This window comes from Panicum virgatum, chromosome 8K (genome assembly GCF_016808335.1).
Source record: "Panicum virgatum strain AP13 chromosome 8K, P.virgatum_v5, whole genome shotgun sequence".
Taxonomy (NCBI): domain Eukaryota; kingdom Viridiplantae; phylum Streptophyta; class Magnoliopsida; order Poales; family Poaceae; genus Panicum; species Panicum virgatum.
This window is the reverse complement of record NC_053143.1, coordinates 10,867,490-10,888,234: the sequence shown is the minus strand read 5'-3', so window position 1 is coordinate 10,888,234 and position 20,745 is coordinate 10,867,490. Positions and strand designations below refer to the sequence as shown.

Sequence of the window (20,745 nt, the reverse complement as noted above, 5' to 3'; positions counted from 1 at the left end):
TGTATTTAACTGTTTAATTTAAGATCTGGAATGTAATTTATGTTCATGGTAACCAATTTTTTTTTGGTGAGGTTTAAATTTTATTACCGAATTATATATGGATTGTACCGAATTGCAAGTGAAATAAAATGTCGTCGCATACCCTTTTTGAAATCCTAGGTTTTCCACTGCCCTGCCCCGCCCCGCCCTGCCCTGCCGCCGCCCCTGCGCATCGGCCAGGCCCCGCCCCGCTGTTGCTGCGTGGCGCGCAGCGCCGTCGACCTGCAGGAGCCGCCCCTTCTGGAGGTCTCGCGCCTCCCGCCGTCGCTGCTGGAGCCCGCACGAGGAGGTCCCGTGTCGCCCGTCCCTGCTGGAGAGCCGTCCGCCGCCGTCTCCTGCGCCTGACCTCCGGCGCCATCCGCAGCTCCTCCTGCCACGCCATCCCGCGAGGAGGTCCAGCGCCGCCAGGCCCAGGCTCTCGTACTGCCGCTCCACCGTCCGCGGTCGCATCAAACTGAAATTTAGGATCACTTGCTTCCACAAACAAAACCACATATTTAGACTTCATAGCACACTGATTCAGAAGAAAGGGGGTGAAACAAACTAGTGGAATACAACAGGAGGCTTTAGTATTTAATTTCATATTTTTCAAGTGTACATGTGCTTTACCTAATAGGATTGCTTAGAAATTCGGCTTCTACATGCAGTTCCATTTTTTTTTTGAAAACTGTCATGCAGTTCCATTTCTTTTAAAACTGTCATGCAGTTCCATTATACACAACTCCAATAATTAATTTGTGTCAGAGCAGGATTGCTCCAGGGAAATTTAGGATGTTCAAATTTGATATAAGTTCCAGGTGAATCCTAGTCATCAATTCCAATTCGAAACAATAGTTCCTGCGCTTACTTCTACTTCTATGAGAGCCTACCATAATTTATGGTGGGGAATAATTATCTTTTATCATCCAACCAACCATATTCATCATCATCATCATCTTTCACTTCTTACTCTATGTGGCAAAAGGGTTAAACAGTCCAAAACAATGAGAAGCAGACGATTCGAATCGAATTTGTTAACCTGGACAGGCAGACCTAACACACGCATGGGGATCGACATCTCGCTTCGCCCACGCGACTTTTCCCTTCAATTCCCGCTGCACGGAACAGGCCCACCACCCTCGACTACAAGAATCCACGCCACGGTACGGCGCCGGGTCGTGAGTCTCCTTGCACCCACATGTGGCCGCATGAGAACAACGTTCAAAGACGGTGGGGAGGTATGTTCCGGCCTCGGTGCAATCCAGTACTTAAGCTTACCGATTATCATATTTCTCGACATGTGGTTAGTACGTTCAAAAGCTTAACCACCACTACCACACCATGCGGTCTTACCCATTTTCACTAAACAGACGGGGTATCACAAGTACCACAACCCCGCCCGTGAGCCTTATAGTTGCAGTATGTAGTAGACATTCAACTCCTATAATTCTCGCGAGTGACAGGAAATCACTCGACTTCTACCGAACCATTAGCCTGGCCATCTAGCGACCTACACATACTAGTGTTCAAGCATAGGTACCTGGGATTATGCAGCTAAGGTTCCAAGCAACTCCTGTAAACTTAAATGCGCAAGTAGATAGAAACAGTAATAAGTTGCATAAATGTTAAAATAGATAGGACATGCTCCGGGGCTTGCCTGAGAATAACACTTGGTCAGTGTTAGTTAGAGAACAACTTCTCGGCGAGCATCTTCCTTCGGTCATGCACATCGGGATCCATCCATCCATCTTCTAGATGTGTCTACCATTCACCATCTTCTGGCTCGGCTCCGATATCACGTCATTCACGCGGTTCTTCTATTGTACCTAAATGAAATGCGACAATGCATATGTATGAATGCATAGTTTCGAGTTGCGCAACAATGTATATGTTATTATTTTTCCTTCACGATAAAGTTGTAGTCCACTTAAGTGAGTTCGGACATGATACTTCTTAATTAACAAATCATGGGCAGTCATTTATAGAGTAGTAATTTAACTTGACTTAAACTTATAGAGCAAGTTGGATTTCTCATTTTTGTCTTTTGTCATTTTTCACATAGAAAATTAGTTTATTTACTATCATTACTAGGAAGAGTTTATGGTGTTGAAATTTTTATGCAAAGAACAAAATTAAACAAAAAGCTTACTATAAAAATTTCAGCCATTTTCATTGATCATATCTAACATGAAAATTAAAGTACACAGATTCTTCTATAAAAAAGATTCATTTCTACAGGACGGAATATGATAGTAACGGTGCTCATGATTTTACAGAGTATTCCAGATATACTAAGAAGCCTACTGTAAAAGTTTCAGCAAATTTTAATTAGCAAATTAATCGTGAAAAATAAAACAAATAGACACTGCTAGAAACAAAACCTATTTATACAGAACAAGGTATAAAAGTTATGGTAACAAAAACTTTTCTGAATATTTATAATATGGTGTAAAGTATTCTGTGAATTGTTTATATTTTTCTAGTTAACAGAACTATTTATCATGAAATAGCACTATTAAACATGGATTAAATCACATATATATCTAGACCGATCAAAAATTAACCAATCTTGGACAGTGGTGTTTACCTAGCATTACAACAATATGGAAAAAGTTTCATGCACATTTCTATAGTATAACATCCAGAAATAAATAGCAAGTTGTTATGCTAGATCTAGCAAAGACTAGGATTTCATCTTGTTAGGGGAGTTAACTGGTGCTCAAATTTTTACACAAATCTAAGCATGGCATGAAGTAGCTATGAGCCAAAAATAACCCATAAACACTGAGCAGAACTCCTAAAATAATTATAGTATATGTATTCTAATCTTTTTCCTAGATTAAAATATAAAAATAAAATAAATATGTGCATGTAAAGAAAGTTGTAGATCTAGTAACAAAGAACTCAGATCAATTGAGTTTGCATTTTTCTGATTTTTCTTCATATTTATATCGATTTTACAAGTTCACTGCTTTGGAAAACAAAAAGGAAAAAATATCTTTTTGTGCAGAGGCCCCTGGAAGAAGTGTTTTCCTCGCAGATATGCCCCTAGCCGGAGTTTGAAGCAGGGGAGGTGGCAGGCGGCTGGAATCCGGCACCTGCGGTCGCCGGCAGCGAGGGGGAACAGGGGGAGGAGCAAGAGGGCGGTGAGAGCAACCTCGGGGTGGCTTCGGTTGAGCGCGGGACAGCCGGAGGCGGCTCCTCCGCAGAGCAGGGGCTCCGGCGGCGACGGTTAGCGGCGGCGGCGGCGGTCCGGCGGGTCTGGGCGGCGGCGAGCGAGTCGGGGAGCACCAGCAGAGCGTGGGGGAGCTAGCTGGGGTGTCGTTCGGGGTGGAGGGAGGCCGAAGGGGTGAGCTCCGCGGCGGCCATGGTGGGCGGCGGCGGCCGTTCCCGACAGAGGGGGCACGCGGAGCTTGGTGCTCGAGCTCAGGAAGGAAGGAGAGAAGGATGGGGACGTCTCGAAGCTCACGGGAAGGGTCTGGGCGGTCAAAGATGCAAGAAGAGGCGAGGCGCGGTCGGCCGGGTCGTCACGGCGTCGCCGTGGCGCTTCGGCGGCCATCCTCGGCGTGCTCGCAGGGGACGACGATGCGTGGCGAGGCCGAGCGGAGTGGGGAACGGTTTGGGTGAACCCGGTGGTGGGGAGGCGGTCTGGCCGGGGAGAGCGGCGCACGGCCGGTGGCATCGGCTCGGCCGGCGCAGAACAGAGGAGAGAGAGAGAGAAAAGAGAGAGTAAAGAGAGAAAGAGATTTGCCTGATTCCAAATTTGAATTTTTCTCAAAAATTTCTATTGAAATATGGAAAACTTTGAATATGAAAGTTGTAGAGAATTTCGAATTCTACTCTTTTTGTTTCAGGCACCAGTTCGTTTGAGACTCAATTCAAAAGTTAATTTGAAATCCCGACGAAAGTACATTATTAGTCGATTCGAGTTTGAATTCAAATTTTCTTCAACTTTTGTATGGAAACTCGAAAATATTTGAACATGAAAGTTGTTTCACATTGAAAATGCTACAACTTTGGTTTTGGGCAAAATTTCGTTTGAGCTATGGTTCAAAAATTATTTTCAGATCACGTTTGGTAAAATTTGAATTTATTCAACATTTCATGTGACCTTATTCAATTGGAATTTAATTCTTCATGCCAAATTTCTAACATCACCTATCAAGGATATTGATGTATTTTGTTTTGCACTTCATGGTGAGTAGGAAAAAATTACACTACTACCCTATACCAGATGTATCCCACCCAAGTACAAGCGCGCGCACACACACATGCATTGCAACCATAAATGTATTTAATTTGGTTTTTCTTGGTTACTAATGCATGATTTGGTTCTAATTACCCTAAATTGGCTATTTAAAAACCTGGGCCGTCACACTAATACAACCTGGTGGTGATACCTTGTGAACTCCGCCGGTCTGTAGTATGAACTGGCTGTGTGTTCACTATCACGGCCGGATTCCAAAGAGAACCGACAGTGATAGACTACATACTACTAGAGAAAGGGCTATAAGTGCCGGTTGAAAATGGCATTAGATACCGGTTTTGCAATCGGTACTACGAAAGCGAGATCAAATGTGGACGCCTAGGATACCAAGCATTTTACCCAGTGACTAAGGTCTCTTTTGGTACCCGGTACCAAAGCATTTTCGGTAAAAAAAAAATATGAAACCCGGTCTTCTTCATATCGGTACTTTTGGGTGGACCTTTGGCGTGCTTTCTAGTAGTCACCGCCGGTTTGGTTCAAACGGCGGTGATAAGGCATTTCAATGATAGGTTCTGTAGCAGTGAACTTGTTGAGTCCGCACATCTTTTATCGAACAGCTGTTAGAATTTTAGCTTCCTTGTGCACGTACACTACTCAATACTCATGTCTATTTTATTCCTTCATGTATTTATGCCGTAAACATGTGGTTCCCGTAATTATGGCAGTGGCAATATAAATAGGGAAGAAGTCTATTTGCAAAGTGATATTGATAGGCAGCAATGCCCGTTGGTAGTGTGGCGTCTGATCTTCCAGCTCAGTCTCAAAGAGATGATGCTTATAAGATTAGTCCATAGTGGAGCCAAGGGGGCTACCAGGAGCCCGTGACCCTCACCGCTAATATTTTTGTAAGTGTTGATCCATTATACTTATTACCAGCAAGCTGTGTGCTTGTGTTTGTTGTTAATTGCTTTTTCACGGGTGGTGAAAAGGACTACAAATGCTTTCTGCAATGCTGCATTCCAAAGCTAGCACAAGTAGGCAAGAAATAAAAATCACCATCTATGAACCTGCTGCAGGCTAGCTGAAGGTCAACTGAATCTCAAAGCCTCCAGGGTCAAACTATATGTCGCTTGATTTCCATCCCTTAATCTTCTGACTGGGCGATCACCCTTGTCTACTGCAGTAGTGTTGACACCCAAAATTGGCATAATTCAAGTTTGTTTGACAATCTGGGTAAACTAGTTAGACCGGTTATGTAAACCGGTCAGACCGGTCTGGGTAATATTATTAAATTGCCAATTGGACTACACTATTACGTAGATCTCGTCGAGACGATCGAAATGCATATATAGAACGTCCAATTTGGTGTCGGGATAAATAAGTTATGGTTCCAGGATGACCTGCACCTCAATCAGACTGGTTAGACCGGTCAAAGGGCGGTCAGACCGGTTCAGAGACCGGTCAGACCGATCTGAAAAGCCCAATCCTAGTTAGGAGTTGAATTTTGACACGGGATTTGTAAGTGTTTCGACTCCTAATGGGTACAAACCACCCCACACTATATATATGAAGGGCCACGGCCGATTGAGGGTAATCCCAATCGATTCAAACATTTATCCTTTACTTTTTACCTCTAAACCCTAACTTTTCCAACCTCATCTGCTGTTCTTCTTACGTCTCTACGTCATTCGAGGGCGTTCTGAGTGGCCTACCGACCTCAGAGCAACCCTAGATCCACGAGCTCCGACGGGTCCCTCCCAAGCTCGAGGTTTTAGGTCTTCACCATCTTCCTGAAGAACCGGTATGACCGGTCTGCTATACCGGTCTGACCGGTCGGTGCAGGGAGGCTGCCGGTGTTGATCGTTTTGACAATCTTGCTGTGCGTTCTAGCACATTCGAGTGTGTGACAAGATTTTGCGTCAACACACTTTTTGAAGACTCCGATCCGCTGGGGAGAGAAGATCTCGGTTCTTGAAAACCGATCTAATCTACCCTAGAAAAGATGGGCGTCATCATCGACCTCGACGAGGGCAACATCTCCACATCTATCGAGGAACTCAGCAAGGAGGAGCGCCAGGATTACTTGGTGGCCAGGGAATACTTCAAGGCGCAATTCTTGAAGGGATTCAAGAAAGATCAAAAAGGCCAAGTCACAAGGGTTCAAGACTTCGTGATGCCCTCCTTCACGCTCAAAGACAAGCAAGTCGAGGTAATAAGCGATGTAAGCATTTCATCTACCAACTTGCTCAGCCAATTATCATCTATTATGGATCAGAAAATTGTCGATATGTATAAACCCAGTAATGATTTTCTTACTAATCTAAATGGTCAATTAGACATCTTGAAAAAAAGCAAATTTATAGATGGTAATTATTATTTTTCAAATTACTGATCCTAGCTTATCGGCTGCACCAGCACCTACTCAGCAACCACCATATGGCATTCCGATGAGCTAGGGCAAACATCACCCCCTTCATCGATCCACACAGGACCGGTCAGACCGGTCCAGGTGACCAGTCAGACCGGCCACATGACCGGTCAGACCGGTTCCGTGGTGCCCAACCCACCATCACCTATGCCGCTTGCATCGATTCCTAGTTCGGATGCCCCTAGCCGAACCAATGAGATGGTGACTTATACGCCGCCTCATACTTCACCAGCAAGCAGTGCACCGCAGGGATCCGATCCTTATCATGGACCGATTCCTAATGATACACAGACGATGGCGCACACTAATCTTACATCACATCGTCTTTTATCTTCAACACCGGCTTCAACCATCAGTAGATATGAAGCCGATCTTGTTAGGTTAAAAGAAGATCTTGCTGGTATGATGAAAGCTAAGCTGGGGGGATATGGGGAATTTTCGTTTGTATCAAAAACTATATCATCCTGAATTTGATTTTGTTTCTTATCCTACTGGTTGGCATGTTTCCGAGTTCACTAAATTTAATGGTGATGACAGTAGAATGACTTGGGAACATGTAAGTCAATATATTCTTCAGTTGGGAGAAGTTGGTTTCAATGACGCTTTGCGTGTGCGTTTATTTTTTTTTATCTTTAACTGGAACCGCTTTCTCTTGGTTTTCTTCACTTGCTCCAAATTCTATTCAGTCATGGAATCAACTAGAGCGTAGATTTCATTATCACTTTTTTAGTGGAGAAAATGAGGCAAAATTGACAGATTTGACATCGGTTAGGCAAGGCAGAGATGAGCATGTCTCTGATTATTTAAGAAGATTTAAAGATATAAAGAACCGATGTTTTAATTTGACATTTTCGAGAAAGATTTGGCGGATTTGGCCTTTGCGGGTTTGAGTTCGCATTTGAAAGAAAAATTTAAAGCTTTGATTTTCTTTCGGTTAATCATTTGCAAATGAAAGCCGTGGGTTTAGAATATAGATTTAAAAAAAGAGCAAGAAAGTTGCAAGACTCATCAGTCTAACACAGATATCATTGATTGTAAATCTGATAGTTCGGACGATGAGAAAAAGGAGTTTATGTTGCTGAATTTGTATGGCGATCTGAATCTAAGTCACATTCTTGCTCATCACTTAAGTCGATTCAAAAGAATCGGCAAGGAGAAGCTCGTTTCACTTTTGATGTTTCTAAATGTGACCGCATATCTGATGAATTGCTTAGAAACGGAAATATCAAGTTGTCTCATGCCATACCGCCGCTTGAGGAGTTGAAGCGGCGTGCATATTGCAAGTGGCATAATATTTTTTCTCATGTAACTAATGATTGCAATGTTTTTCGTCGAAAGATCCAATCGGCCGTTAATGAAGGATGATTAGCTATGCATGAGATGCAAGTTGACAAGACGTCATTCCCTGTTCATACTATTGATCTGAGCAACGCCAAGGTGCTCAATCAGCCAGTTATAGCCATCGGATATTATAGTAGCTAGATTACTCGTAAGATCTCATATCAAATATAACTAAAAACAAAAAACAATAAATGATATATATCAATGATTGTCATGTTCATATCCAACTTTCTAGATTAATTTGAATATTTTATAATAAATAAAATATAATCAATTAAAAAAGAAACAACTACAATGATCATATAATGGTCTAGCATAATTAAAGATGAATGAGGACATTACTCATTAGGTTTTCTCTAAAGGACCATGTGAATTGAGAAAAAAATATCTACACTGTACCGTTGACTACTTTTATTGAGATATAGTCTATATTAATTGAAGTATTTCATACGAACTACAACTAATATAAACAGAAAATTCAACATTGTTAACTATTATAAGATTAAGTTGCATAATTTATCTGCAAATTATTCTTAGTCTGAGTCTTGTAATAATAAGATTGCGCTCAATGCAAGTTCATTAAAGAAAAAGATAGAGGATCGATAATCATATAAACTGGCACGAGATACTATATGAAATTTTATGGGCTCACCTCATATGTAGGCGCATGCTACTAAAAGTACTCGTACGGACTTGTTTATGTGTGATTGGGTGTATTCGTCACAATCATCCTATATGACTCTCAACTACAACAGTCTGTTATAGTAAGATAAGAAAAATCAGGTTTCAATGTTACGAGGAACTGTCATTTTCTCAAAGAAAATGATTTTTCAGGAGTGCCAAAAGAGCGGGTGCTGCATCCTATTCAAGCCCAAATCAAGTCATGCTTCACGTGTGCAAAGAGATAGACAATCCACCTGGTATTGATGTGCAGCAAGATCATCAGCACTCATTTGGGTTTTTGTGGCAAAGGACCACAAACCATAACAAACGTGCACAACATTCATACAAGGTTGTTTTCATGTTTTATTGCTTGTATGAGGTGGTGGATCATCAGTAGATATATACGGAAGATCCGCCAGAATATGCTTCAAGCTCGATGTCGTGTGGACCAAACAAAAGTTGGAGTTGGAAGAACTGATTTACTAATAACTCCTCTAACCGTATCAAGGATTTACCACGAGTGCGACGCATGGCTAGGAGCAGGAGTCTATTTATAGCAACGACTTCAATCCATCGATCGCAAGCAACACAAACTAACCGCCACCCAAAAACAGAGCAACTATCTAGCATCCATCCGGCTAATGGCATCCCTCACCACGAACGCACTGTGCGTCCCCACCATGGCGGCGGCAGCTGCACCGCGCCTCCACCGCCGCAGCCTCGTCGTGGCCAGAACTTCTGCGGCCAAGCGTGACGAGCACCAAGATCGGCCGGCAGCCAAGGTTGCCGCCGCCGGCGGGCGACGCCAAGCCATGGTGTTGTTCGCCGCCGCCGCGGCCATCACTGTCTCGACAGCAGCCGCTGGCCAGTCCGCGAGAGCCGCTGTGTCCACGAAGACCGGGCAGTGGGCGGAAATAGAGAACGTGACGGACCCTTACGTTCAGGATCTCGGCAAATGGGCTGTCACGGAGCACAACAAGCAGTCTGGGGAGAGTTTGGAGTTTGGTAAGGTCGTCAGAGGCAGGCAGCAAGTCGTCGCGGGCATGAACTACAGTCTCGAGATCGAAACGAAGGGACCGGCCTCCCGTTTCTACGAGGCGGGTCTGTTTGTTTACCTGCCGCCGGAGAAGCGTCAGCTCAAGTCCTTCACGCCCTTGCTTGGGTGATGGGAACAGGTTGCTGCAAGCTGAGGAGGGTCATTGCATGCTCTGAGTCTCCCTGATGTGTGTGTTTGGGCCTTGCCACTGTTCCCCAATGTCTAAAGTCGTACTAGTGTTTTGCGCGCCCATGCGCGCGGACAAGCACATAATTTAGGAAGTGATTATAATAAAAATGAAAGTAAGGAGGTAGTAGCAAGTATATTACAGCAGCGAGTCTGTTCGAACTAATTAGATTATGTTAATTTTGGACAAATTTTTTTGGAAACTTTTACAATACTAATTAGGAGTATTAAATATAGACTAACTATAAAACTAATTACATGGATGGATAGGAAATCACGAGGCGAATCTATTAAGACTAATTAATTTATCATTAGAGATTGTTTACTGTAAAATAACATTGTCTAATCATTGCATAATTAGGTTCATTAGATTCGTCTCGTGATTTTGCCCGGAGGTTATGAAATGGGTTTTGTCAAATATTTTCATATAATACTTCTAATTAGTGATCAAATGTTAGAAGTTACTGTAGTGCAGAAAATTTTTTGGAACTAAACTGAGCATAAGATCGGGACTGTCACGTCACGTCACGACAAAAAAAATTAAACAGTGGGAGAGAGCAGAGCTTGTGTCGATCGGGAGAACTTCAGCCAAGAGTTAGTGGCCGCGAACCACACAATGACAATCGCACGGCTCATAGGATTTCGGGCGACGTGGCCCTGCTTGGCGGGCGCCTCCCCCGCCGCGTTTGTTATTAGAGATGTGGTGTTCTACTAATAATTTAGTTTTGCAGAATAAAGGGAACAAATTAAAGTTGGCTTGTGTTTTTCTTTTTTTCAAATAACTATGTATGTTTTCGTGCATGCATGCAAGCACATGGCCCCGAGGAAGGTTTCATGAAAATAAGGTCAAGTACCAAAAATTGAACATGCCAAGTACAGATTTCGAATTACTTAGACAAAAATTGAACATGCCAAGTACAGATTTCGAATTACTTAGACTAGTTCAGTTAAATTGTTGATAGATGTTCATAACGGCTTAATAAAAAAGTATACAGGAGTGTTAGATACTCCCTTGGGTCTATAAAGAGTGCAATTCTAAGTTTTTCTTCGAACGGACCATTGTTGGTTTCAAATGGCCTCCATGCCTTTATTTTTTTAAGTGAAAAGTCTGATTTACATTCTTGAATTATCGCAAAAGTCTAATTTTCAACCTTAAGCTATAAAACCGGATAAGATAGGTCATTCAACTATCGAAACCGGGCAATTTTTAGCCTTAGGGTGGTTTCGAAGGTGGTTTTGTATTTTTTTTAAAAAATAAAAAAATTCTAATGACATCTATAAAATCAAAACTAAATTATTTTAAAATAAAAAATATGAAACTAGTATCAAAATTTTTCTTAAAATGTAATCTATCTATTATTGCTCTATTTGAATCTTATTTATTAAAAAAATAATAGGCATAACTTCAAGCAACCAAATACTATGAACATAAAAAATGTATTCAAATAAATGACAAGTACAATGCCAATAGATAGGTTACATTTTTAGAAAAAGTTTAATACATATTTCGTATTTTTTGATTTAAAATGAATTAATTATAATTTTTTAGTTTAAATTTGAATAGTTTTAATTTTCATAAAATAAAAAACAACCTTCAAAACCATCCAAAGAGCCAAATTTGCCCGGTTTCAATAGTTGGATGGTCTATCTTATCCAGTTTTGTAGTTTAAGGTTGAAACGATAGTTCAAAAGTGTAAAATGGACTTTCCCCTTTATGTATTACATGCAACAACTAACCAAACTTCTAAAAGTTCTGGATAGAAGACATTTCAACATGCAAAAAGGATCTAACCATTAAATTTGGTAGTTGTTGCTAAATTTCTAGAATCGCACTCTTTGGTGTGACTTTTTTTTCCAAATACTTTGATTGTACTTTTCATTGAACGGAGGGGCTAGTAGTGAATATACATATTCATGTTGATACGGAGGATAACAAATTAGACACCTGTCTATAAACAAATTTTCTGACAAATTACTAGTTCAACGACAATCTCAACCTTGTTTAGATAGTGCAAAGGTTTGGTGCACAGTGTCACATCAGATATTCCAGCACAAATTTAAATAAATGTGGACTAATTACAAAAAGATCACATAATTCATCAGTAAATTACGAGACAAATTTATTAAGCCTAATTAATCTATTATTAGAGCATGTGTTATTGTAGTAGTTTAGTGTCTAATCACTGTCTAATTAGATTTATTGGAAACTGTAATTTACCAGCAAACTGTGCAATTATTTTTTTTATTTTGTCTATATTTAATTCTCCGTACAGGTATTCGATGACACTTATATAAGTTTGAATTTTGAATCTAAAATACTCGCATGTACGAGAAAAGTTGGGTCGGGAGTGTCGTTTCCTCTTTAAAAAAGTGCCGGGAGAATCTATGTACGAGAAAACCTACTCCTCGCCCATTGGCCCACTGTCATCCAAACACACTGCCACTTCACTCGTGATCCCCTATCCTCCCTCCACCCCAGCCGCTCTGAGCGCGCCGGAGCTCCCCGCCTCCACCAGCCCGCCCGCGGCTGCCGGATCTCCCGCGTGATGGCGATTCGCCCATTCCACCGCTCCCCCCTAGCTTCCTTCCCTCTATAGCGACGCCGAGCTTGAACTCCGGCCACGGGCACCCCGCCCGTCATCTCAGATCTGTGCCTGGCCGGCGTCACCAGGCCACCCACCGCCGGTCTTGTCCGGCCTTGACTGGCCGTGGGAGGCCCTGAAACTGACCGCGTCCGGGTTGTGAAGCTGAGGCGAAGGTAAGCAGCCTCGGCCTCCCTAACCCCTTCCGTTGTTCCACGTTCCTCAGAATCGCGTTTATTCCCATCCCGCAGCATTACGCGTGGCGCCTGCTCGACGAAATGTCGGGCCGCCGGAGCAAGAAGGCGTCGAGTGCGGACGGCGGCGACCGGATCAGCGGCCTGCCGGACGAGGTCTTCCACCGCGTGCTGTCGCACCTGCCGGCGCCCGAGGCCGCGCGGACGAGCGTGCTAGCCAGGCGCTGGCGGGACCTCTGGAAGTCGAACAGCCGCCTGAGCGTCGCTTTTCCTTGGACGTCCATGACTGTCAGCAGGACCGAGAGACTCGCGAGGTTAATATCCCAGCACGGGCTCGGTCGCAGCCGCAGCCACAGTCTCCGCCGGCTTCGGTTGAGTATTGCACGCCTGCTGAGTGTCACTGGGGATAGGACTGCGCTGGCTGTTGACAGGCTGAACAGGATGGTGAATCGCCTGCTTCTGCTCCGAGACCCTGTGCCGCTCGATGTCTGCAGCTTCAGCTTTGACAGTTTTCCGCGTGTGGACGGTGCCGAAGTCGACGTCTGGATCTGCCACGTGCTGTCCTGGCAAGTTCCGGTGCTCATTGCCCGGCTTGGCACCAACGTTCACACGCAACTTGGGAACCATTCTCTTGCCTCAGCGCACCTGAAGAGGCTAGAGCTTAGTGAGGTGAAGTTGAAGGGGAGTTTTCTTGATTTCTCATCATGTACGGCGTTGGTGTATCTGAGGATGCATGCTTGCATTATTGGTGTTGAGAAGATCATCTCCGAATCACTCATATGCCTCAAAATCACACACTGCAACTTCGACTTTGGTGCCGTAACGATTATTTCTGTCCCAAGTCTTCTTTTTCTTGTCTTAGCTTATTGTGAAGGTCAAACTCCTATGCTTGAAGTCATGCCACGGTTGATAAACGCATCGATCAAGCTTGGATGGTTTGATGAGGATCGGTGTGGTAAAGATACCAACGAGGATCACTGTGGTGAAGGTACTGATGAGGTTCATTATGGTGAAGGTACCAATGAGGATTATCATAAGCTTTGCAGGAACTGCTGCGGTGTATGTGCAAACTGTTGTGGTAATGACAGCAACCGTGACTGTGTGCTTCTAGGGGGTTTGTCAAGTGTTAAATGCTTAAGATTGGATCCTTCCTATCAAATGGTATGTCTATTCTATCATATACTCTTGTTCACTTGACTACCATCGTAAACTATACTCCAAAGTAACCTTTAACTGCCTTCTTGCACTTTCTACAGTTCACTATCAAAAGGGATTTGCAATGTTTGAAAAAATGTTATTAATCGTACGCCTAGGCGTACTTAATTGCGAAACGGAGCCCCAGCATTTCGTTTAGGGCATAAACGCCCAATTAAACGCTGGGTGAACAGAGGAACCCATGGATGGTGAAGGAAGCAAGAGCAGAGGAGATTTGGATCGCAAAATGGGTTGTCAGGGGGTATGATTCCATCTATGCTTACTTCATGGTGTCCATATTGCTCAATTTCGCCCCTCAGCTTGATTTTGCCGCTGGGTCGTACGCCATGTAAGGAGCGGATAGAGCAGGGGTGGTGCCATGGAGGAGAGCGGATGGAGCAGGGGTGGTGCGCCGTGGAGGGGAGGCGGGCTGCTGCGCGAACCACCGCCGTGGATGTGGCCAGCCCGGAGAGATCCAGCCTGCAGAGGTGAGAGGAAGGAGATGCGACTGGGGGAGATGCGACTGGTGGTGGCGGCTGTCTGTGTCGTGTGCTCGATTCTACTCGTCCTTTGCTCGATTTGGTGCGAGCGGAGCAGAGAGGTAGAGCAGAGGTGGTGCGAGCAGAGCAGAGAGGGAGGAGTGGCGGGTGCAGAGGAGGCTGGCGGCAGGCGCTGGGAAGAGAGGGAGGAGCGGCGGGCGGCGGGGGAAGACGACGGCTGCTGGGAACTGGTAGGGCATCGATGGGGGTGGGGGTGGTAGGGTGTTTAGATGGGCTGGTGGGCCGCTAGGAGCCTAGTGGGCTGTATTGGGCTGTTGAGTCATTCCTCTTCATTTCTCATTTATTCTTTCATATATATATATATGCATCTACATCACTTATAAATCCAAAAAGTAATATATATTATGGAAAATAATAATAATAAATTCACAAACGACTAATCACGTTTAATCTTTGTTTAGAGGTCTAGCACCCGCCTAGCGCCTAGCGTTTTCTTGAACCTTAGGGATTTGCAATGCTGCCCCAAGTTTTTCAATTTAAGGACTTTGGTACTTGATAACTGGCGTTTGAACATTGGCTTGGAAGCACTACTCTGTTTTCTTCAACACACACCACTCCTGGAGAAGCTTATTATTCTGGGGTTTGCTTGCTCAGGAACGTGATCAGTGCAATATCGTGGACAATGAATTTTGCAATTTCATTGAAAAATACGTTCATCTGCCATATCTTAGTGTTGTTGAAGTTAGGTACAGAAAGGATGGTTACAAGATTTGCCATTGGGAACTTTTGAAAATCTTGGAAGTCTCTGCAGAAAATCTGAAGCGATTCAATATCATCAGAGATTGGTACGTACCAAACTACTGATATAATTAATGAAGAAAGTTCCTCCTCTTCCCATGAAGTATGTTTCAAAAATCTGACTAAAATACGTGTTAGGGCATAGTTTAGGTTTGCGTTGGCAAGTGCATACATCAACCAATCGTAGATATGCTACCTTCTTTGTTGCAGACTTGCAGTATGCTGCAAATGTTCATGCAGACCTAAGTTTAGTGAGGAATATTTAACAAGAATCCTGGACAAATATTTCTAACAAGAATCCTTGGTTAGGTCATTAGCCGAATACCCATCCAAATTTGCAATAATTACACCAATTTTGTGGTTGATTGACAGCTGCATAGAGTAGCGCTGATTCTTGTATTGCACTCGAGATCTATAACCAAGGGGCTAGAATTTGTTCATGCTTGTACTGGTTCGATCTTGCAGAGAACCGTTGGAGTGTTGAAGTCTCAAGGATGGTGGGACTGCTGGCAACTATCCGGGGAGGTGTGTGGATGAAGCTCGTGGCCTTGGTGTTTGTGTCACCATGTTTTGTAATTCTCAGATGTACCTTTACCTGGTTTAAATGGTCCCTCACCTCCCTTGCAATTTCGTTCATGTATAGCTTTGCAAAAACTAGGGTACGTTACTCAAGTATGTGGTCACCAAATATTTCTAATGTTTGAAATTTGAAGAACCAACTGTTAGGATGTATAACGTTTGGTATATGGTGCTCATAGCTTAGAAAAGGATCTGTGAAGGCTTTTGCCCCTCAGCTCCAAGCACTTGACGAGGCTTCATCTTAATGATGTGTTCTTAAATCTTAAAGGATGAGTATCGTAACTTCTCGAGCTGTCTGGCATTGCAAATGCTGGAGATATTACCGAGCGTTACATCCTTTAATTTTGTGGCAATTATTAGCCAATATCTCGTCCCGGTCCTTAAAACACCAGTCACCAGAGCATTACCACGGTGTCGCCAAGGGGGGCCATGGTGGATATATAGTCGAAGCTTCTTTGCTGACTGTGTGCTGTTCCTGAGGCGCCCTAGCTGCGCCTGCATTGTCGACAAGAGGCTGCTCTGCCTCTATGGGAGCAAGTTACCACTCAAGCCGTGCCATTTGTTCAGGTATAGCTTCCAATAGTTGCGACAAGTCTGAGTTTGTGGAGCGCAAGTCTGATGACGATTGGAATAACGATGGCTATATGTGGATCACGCCACAACCTGCCATTTCTCTCAACTGAGGTTACAGTAGATCATGCCCCTTGCTTCCATTTCTCCAACAGAGCTAAATATTTGTTTATGGCAAACCCAAACATATTATTGTGCATTCAATATACCTTATAACTTCTGTAATTGATACATTTACTTTAATTAATGTCGGTACATATATACACTTGATCAGCGACTCATAATAAGTTCAGGGAGCTTAGGAGCAACTTTATTATTTTCCCACAATATTGCACTATTGCTAGCCATCCTTTTCAAAATGATCCAACTTTATTTTCGAACAAGTAACAGTCAAAGCCTGAAAGGTACGCTGCGGTTACAACTCAAATTGCCCTGTTTGCAAGAGAGATGAAAAAGCTCGTAATACAATGTACTTTTCACTAGTTGGTGGTTGATCGCACTATATTTTCCAAGAGAAATTCCTCAAATTCCCATCTTCTATTAATCGGAATATCATCCACCTTATTAAACAACCTTCCTTTCAATACATATGCAGAAAATTCAGGGGAACACTTGAGGCTTCAAACTGAAAAAGCCTGCAGGGCTTCCACCACAGTTTGGGGCATATTTCAAGATCTATGTGGTGGCAATCTACCACAAAATATAGATAGCTACCGACTGCATTAGGGGTGCAAATTGGTGACTCTTAGGCCAATTTCAGTGGAAGTTTCATGGGCACAGTTACCAAGACTAGAAACTAGGTAACTGTGCCAGATGAGTTTCATAGTGATGAAACTCTCCTCACAACCCATGAAACTCCAGCATTCTCTCTCCTTGCTATGTCAGCAAAATTGATGATATTTAATACTATGAAACCCTACATGAAACTCCTATTGAGACTGGCCTAATTCTCCTATGGTGTACCTCAAACTCTTTTTAGTTCAAAATTTTATACTAATTCTCCAAAATGAGATCTCAATTTGGAAAATTAGTATAAAATTTTAAATTAAAGAGGATTGAAGGGGCCCTAAGGTTCACCAATTGGAACTTCTAGACTGCATGCATGCAGCAACTCATCAGCTAGCTTGGCAAGGTTGCAGATGCGAGGGTTATGTGCCACAGAGGAACTGGCCGTTCACGAGGGTTCGGGTTCGTTACCATGGCAGCCACAGACCACAGTGAGTGATGAACCTGCTCAGCTCCATGGACTTTACAGTACTTGATACTAGACTGCAAATAGTTGTTGTATAGTTCTAATAAAAATTAATTAATCACATCCCTGAGTTTGATTTGGATGCAAATTTACATGGGCAAAAGTGCTCCAGTTGATGGCCACAGCCGCTGCCTCGCAGTCGACCACAGTAGGAACACGGATCCGCCTCAAATGGTCTTCTCTGACTTGGGTCTTGGGTAAAATTGCTGATGAATGTAATTCAATAATTACCAATGGTAAAATACTAATTAAATACAATGACTCTGTTCGGCTGGTGTTGATTTGTTGTGAGAAAAAAATATTGCTAGCTAACTGGTGGTGATTTAGTGTGAGAGAAAAGCAATGCTGGCTAGTTAGCTCACAAACCAGCTAAACAGAGTCAGTATTTTTCAAAAACAATCAGAGAGACTAAAATTGTAAACGATTTCGATTTTGGCTTTTATTGTTTTCAGATTTTTTTAGTAACCAATATCATTTTCATCTCATTCTAAAATCCAGTAAAATCTTGAAAACAGCTCCGGTAATCAGAAATTACCGTTTTTGTTTTCATCCCTAACCAAAGATAGCTCCTGATTCAGCCTGTTGCTAACACATCCTAATTTCATCCCCATTCAAATAATATAATTTTTTGAATCTTGTGTGACTTATTTGTCTACTATATTTCAATTTTCAGAAAGATTTCCTAACAGACATGGTCAGGAGTACATTAGCATACATCACAGCTACGAGTCACAAAAGTAATACAGCAATGGAACAACAGGAGAGTGATATTGCATTAGCAATTCTAAAACTGGGAAATTGCACGAATCTAAGTTACAAGGCTGCAAAACCAACATAGCAAGTTAAAGAAGGCCTAACCTACTAGATGACTCAAACAACTAACTGCAGACTCTCAACCTTTTGATATGAGTGAAACTGAAAGGGTTCACATAGACAGGGAAAAGAACATCATCCTTGTTAGCCTTTGCTCCCTATGATAGAGTCCGGTCTTCCATTTCTTGTTATACCAATTAGTGTAGCTTATTTGTCTTTGGTTCAAACCTTCTACCCCTGAGGACTGAACCTTAGACTGGATGGCTAGTAGTGATTGTGTTTAGGCGGCCCACGTAGTTTCAATATCTCTGCGAATTGCAACCTGCATGTCTCACTTTCTGCTACTCAAAACTGGAACCTGTACGAATCTAAAAGCAGTAGTTTACAAGGAGTGTCAGAAATGAAATAAAATAAAACAAAGGCAAATAACTTGAGTACAATAATAGACTTAAGCACTAAAGAAGCTTACTTTCCCAAATTGCAGAATATCAAATTATTCCAAATATTTTACAGATGTTTACTAAAACAGGAAGTTTAACTAAAAAGTCATGCGGGACATCCAGGCTGTCTTTGACAAGTATCTTTAAAAATTTTATTTCCATCAAAAAATATTATGGTATCATTCTGCATGGACTGTCTATATATAACTTTGCACATTGATGGCGAAAGCTAAGAACTTTTGTTGCATATTTCCTACAATAAAAATATGTAATCTGTTTCTGCACGATGGTAGTATTACATTCAGTTTTGAGCAATGGCATCCAATAACCTCAACACCAATAGCAAGAATCAGAATATCAGATGACTAGTATTACATAATTCTAGCCAAGGATACGGGTATGTAAGACAAGTAAACAGAGGAAGCCAAATGAAACTGTTATACCATTGAAACTGTTATACCATCAGCAGTTTTTACAAATTGAGTTGCATTTTTTTCAAATGTTCAATGAGTGGAAATAAGGAAAATAAAATGCAATGACTGAGCATGTCGCAATAAAGACATTGAAGCATAGAGGAGCAACAAAGAAAAAATGGAGCCCTAGTTTGAGAACACAGAAGACTCAATAACAAATGGAGCAAGGACCAGGGGTGACACTGTTACCTTTGGGGAAGATGACCAAGATTGGTGATGCAAGAGTCCTTGATGTGTATATGTACAGCAGTGGCCATATGGGCCTAGAGAAGAATATGGGCCATGGCCATGGGCCTAATATAGATATGTTGCTCAACACCCCCCCCCCCCCTCAACCTCAAGGCGGAGGTGGAGGATCTGAAGCATTGAGTTTGAGCATATGTAACCGATGTTGTTCTCGAATTTGTGCTTCAGTAAACAAGTTTGCCACTTGCAGTTCTGATGGCACATACTGAAGAGCAATCATGTTTTGATGACAGTGAGACCAAGTGAAGAAAGCATCAACACCAATATACTTTGTAAGTTCATGCTTCACAGGATCTTTGGCAATCTGTATGGCTCCAGTATTGTCACAAAGAAGAGGTGTGGGAACATCACAAGGAACTCCAAAATCAGCTAATAACCATCGGAGCCATATAATCACAGAAGTGGTGGTAGCAAGTGCCTGAAGTTCTGCCTCAGTACTAGATCGAGAGACAGCTGACTGCTTCTTGGACTTCCATGCTAGAGGAGAAGATCCAAGAAAGATACAATAACCAGTGACAGAACAGCGATCAGTTGGATCACTCGCCCAAGTGGCGTCAGAATAGGCATGGAGACAAAGCGGGCTATTATGAGCATAGAATAAACACTGAGATGATGTCCCCCTCAAGTATCTGAGCACACGAAGCAAGAGTCCAAAGTGAATTGAAGTTGGAGCACTCACAAACTGACTTAAGATATGTATTGCATGAGCAATGTCAAGTCCGGTGACAGTGAGATAAACAAGGCTGCCCACAATATGCCGATATCGAGAGGCATCCTCTAGAGGAGTACCATCTGTAGGATGAAGCTGCAAGTGAAGGTCCATAGGTGTGGCAGCCGTCCGACTATCAATAATGCCAGAACGTGCAATAAGGTCCCGTATATACTTGGATTGAGATAGATAATATCCCTTGGAAGAACGTAGAACCTCAATCCCTAAGAAATAACTGAGAGGACCCAAATCAGACATCTGAAATTGCTCGCCAAGTTGTTGTTTCACATGATTAATGTGATCAATATCATCTCCAGTAATTTGCATGTCATCAATATAGAGAAGCAGCAAAGTACGCCCACGTGGAGAGAGATGGACAAATAAGGCAGGATCATGATCACTTTGTGAGAAACCAGCAGTTTGTATCGCCGATACAAAGCGTTCAAACCAAGCACGTGGAGCCTGTTTAAGACCATATAAGGCACGACGAAGATGACAGACATATCCTGGAGGTGC

The 20,745-nt window shown here is 42.8% G+C and overlaps 2 protein-coding genes across 5 annotated transcripts; both read left to right on the top strand.

The window, feature by feature from the left end:
- The first annotated feature begins 9,250 nt into the window (after positions 1 to 9,250).
- LOC120643914 (cysteine proteinase inhibitor 8-like) lies at positions 9,251 to 10,652 on the top strand. The gene is made up of 2 exons (XM_039920430.1): positions 9,251 to 9,925; positions 10,578 to 10,652. The coding sequence occupies exon 1, from the start codon at positions 9,299 to 9,301 to the stop codon at positions 9,821 to 9,823; it is 525 nt and encodes a 174-aa protein (XP_039776364.1). The 5' UTR covers positions 9,251 to 9,298; the 3' UTR covers positions 9,824 to 9,925; positions 10,578 to 10,652.
- Positions 10,653 to 12,292: 1,640 nt separating this feature from the next.
- LOC120643913 (putative F-box/LRR-repeat protein At5g02930) lies at positions 12,293 to 15,993 on the top strand. 4 transcript variants are annotated; one of them, XR_005663242.1, is made up of 4 exons: positions 12,293 to 12,637; positions 12,713 to 13,816; positions 13,912 to 14,111; positions 15,004 to 15,136. XR_005663242.1 is itself a non-coding variant. In XM_039920427.1 (4 exons), coding segments are annotated over exons 2-4 (1,269 nt in total). In that variant the 5' UTR covers positions 12,293 to 12,637; positions 12,713 to 12,739; the 3' UTR covers positions 15,614 to 15,993. The 4 variants fall into 4 exon arrangements, 3 of the variants coding, with proteins under 3 accessions (XP_039776361.1, XP_039776363.1, XP_039776362.1); XM_039920427.1 differs by lacking the exon at positions 13,912 to 14,111 and adding an exon at positions 15,613 to 15,993 and having other exon boundaries at positions 15,004 to 15,194; XM_039920428.1 differs by having other exon boundaries at positions 12,294 to 12,637; positions 13,912 to 13,925; positions 14,855 to 15,146.
- The last annotated feature ends 4,752 nt before the right edge of the window (positions 15,994 to 20,745 follow it).

Bases quoted from the DNA above. Each gene is read 5' to 3' on its own strand.
- LOC120643914 (XM_039920430.1), top strand. From the start codon at position 9,299: ATGGCATCCCTCACCACGAACGCACTGTGCGTCCCCACCATGGCGGCG.
- LOC120643913 (XM_039920427.1), top strand. From the start codon at position 12,740: ATGTCGGGCCGCCGGAGCAAGAAGGCGTCGAGTGCGGACGGCGGCGAC. The intron at 13,817-15,003 runs GTATGTCTATTC...TTGCTTGCTCAG, and splicing joins TGGATCCTTCCTATCAAATG to GAACGTGATCAGTGCAATAT.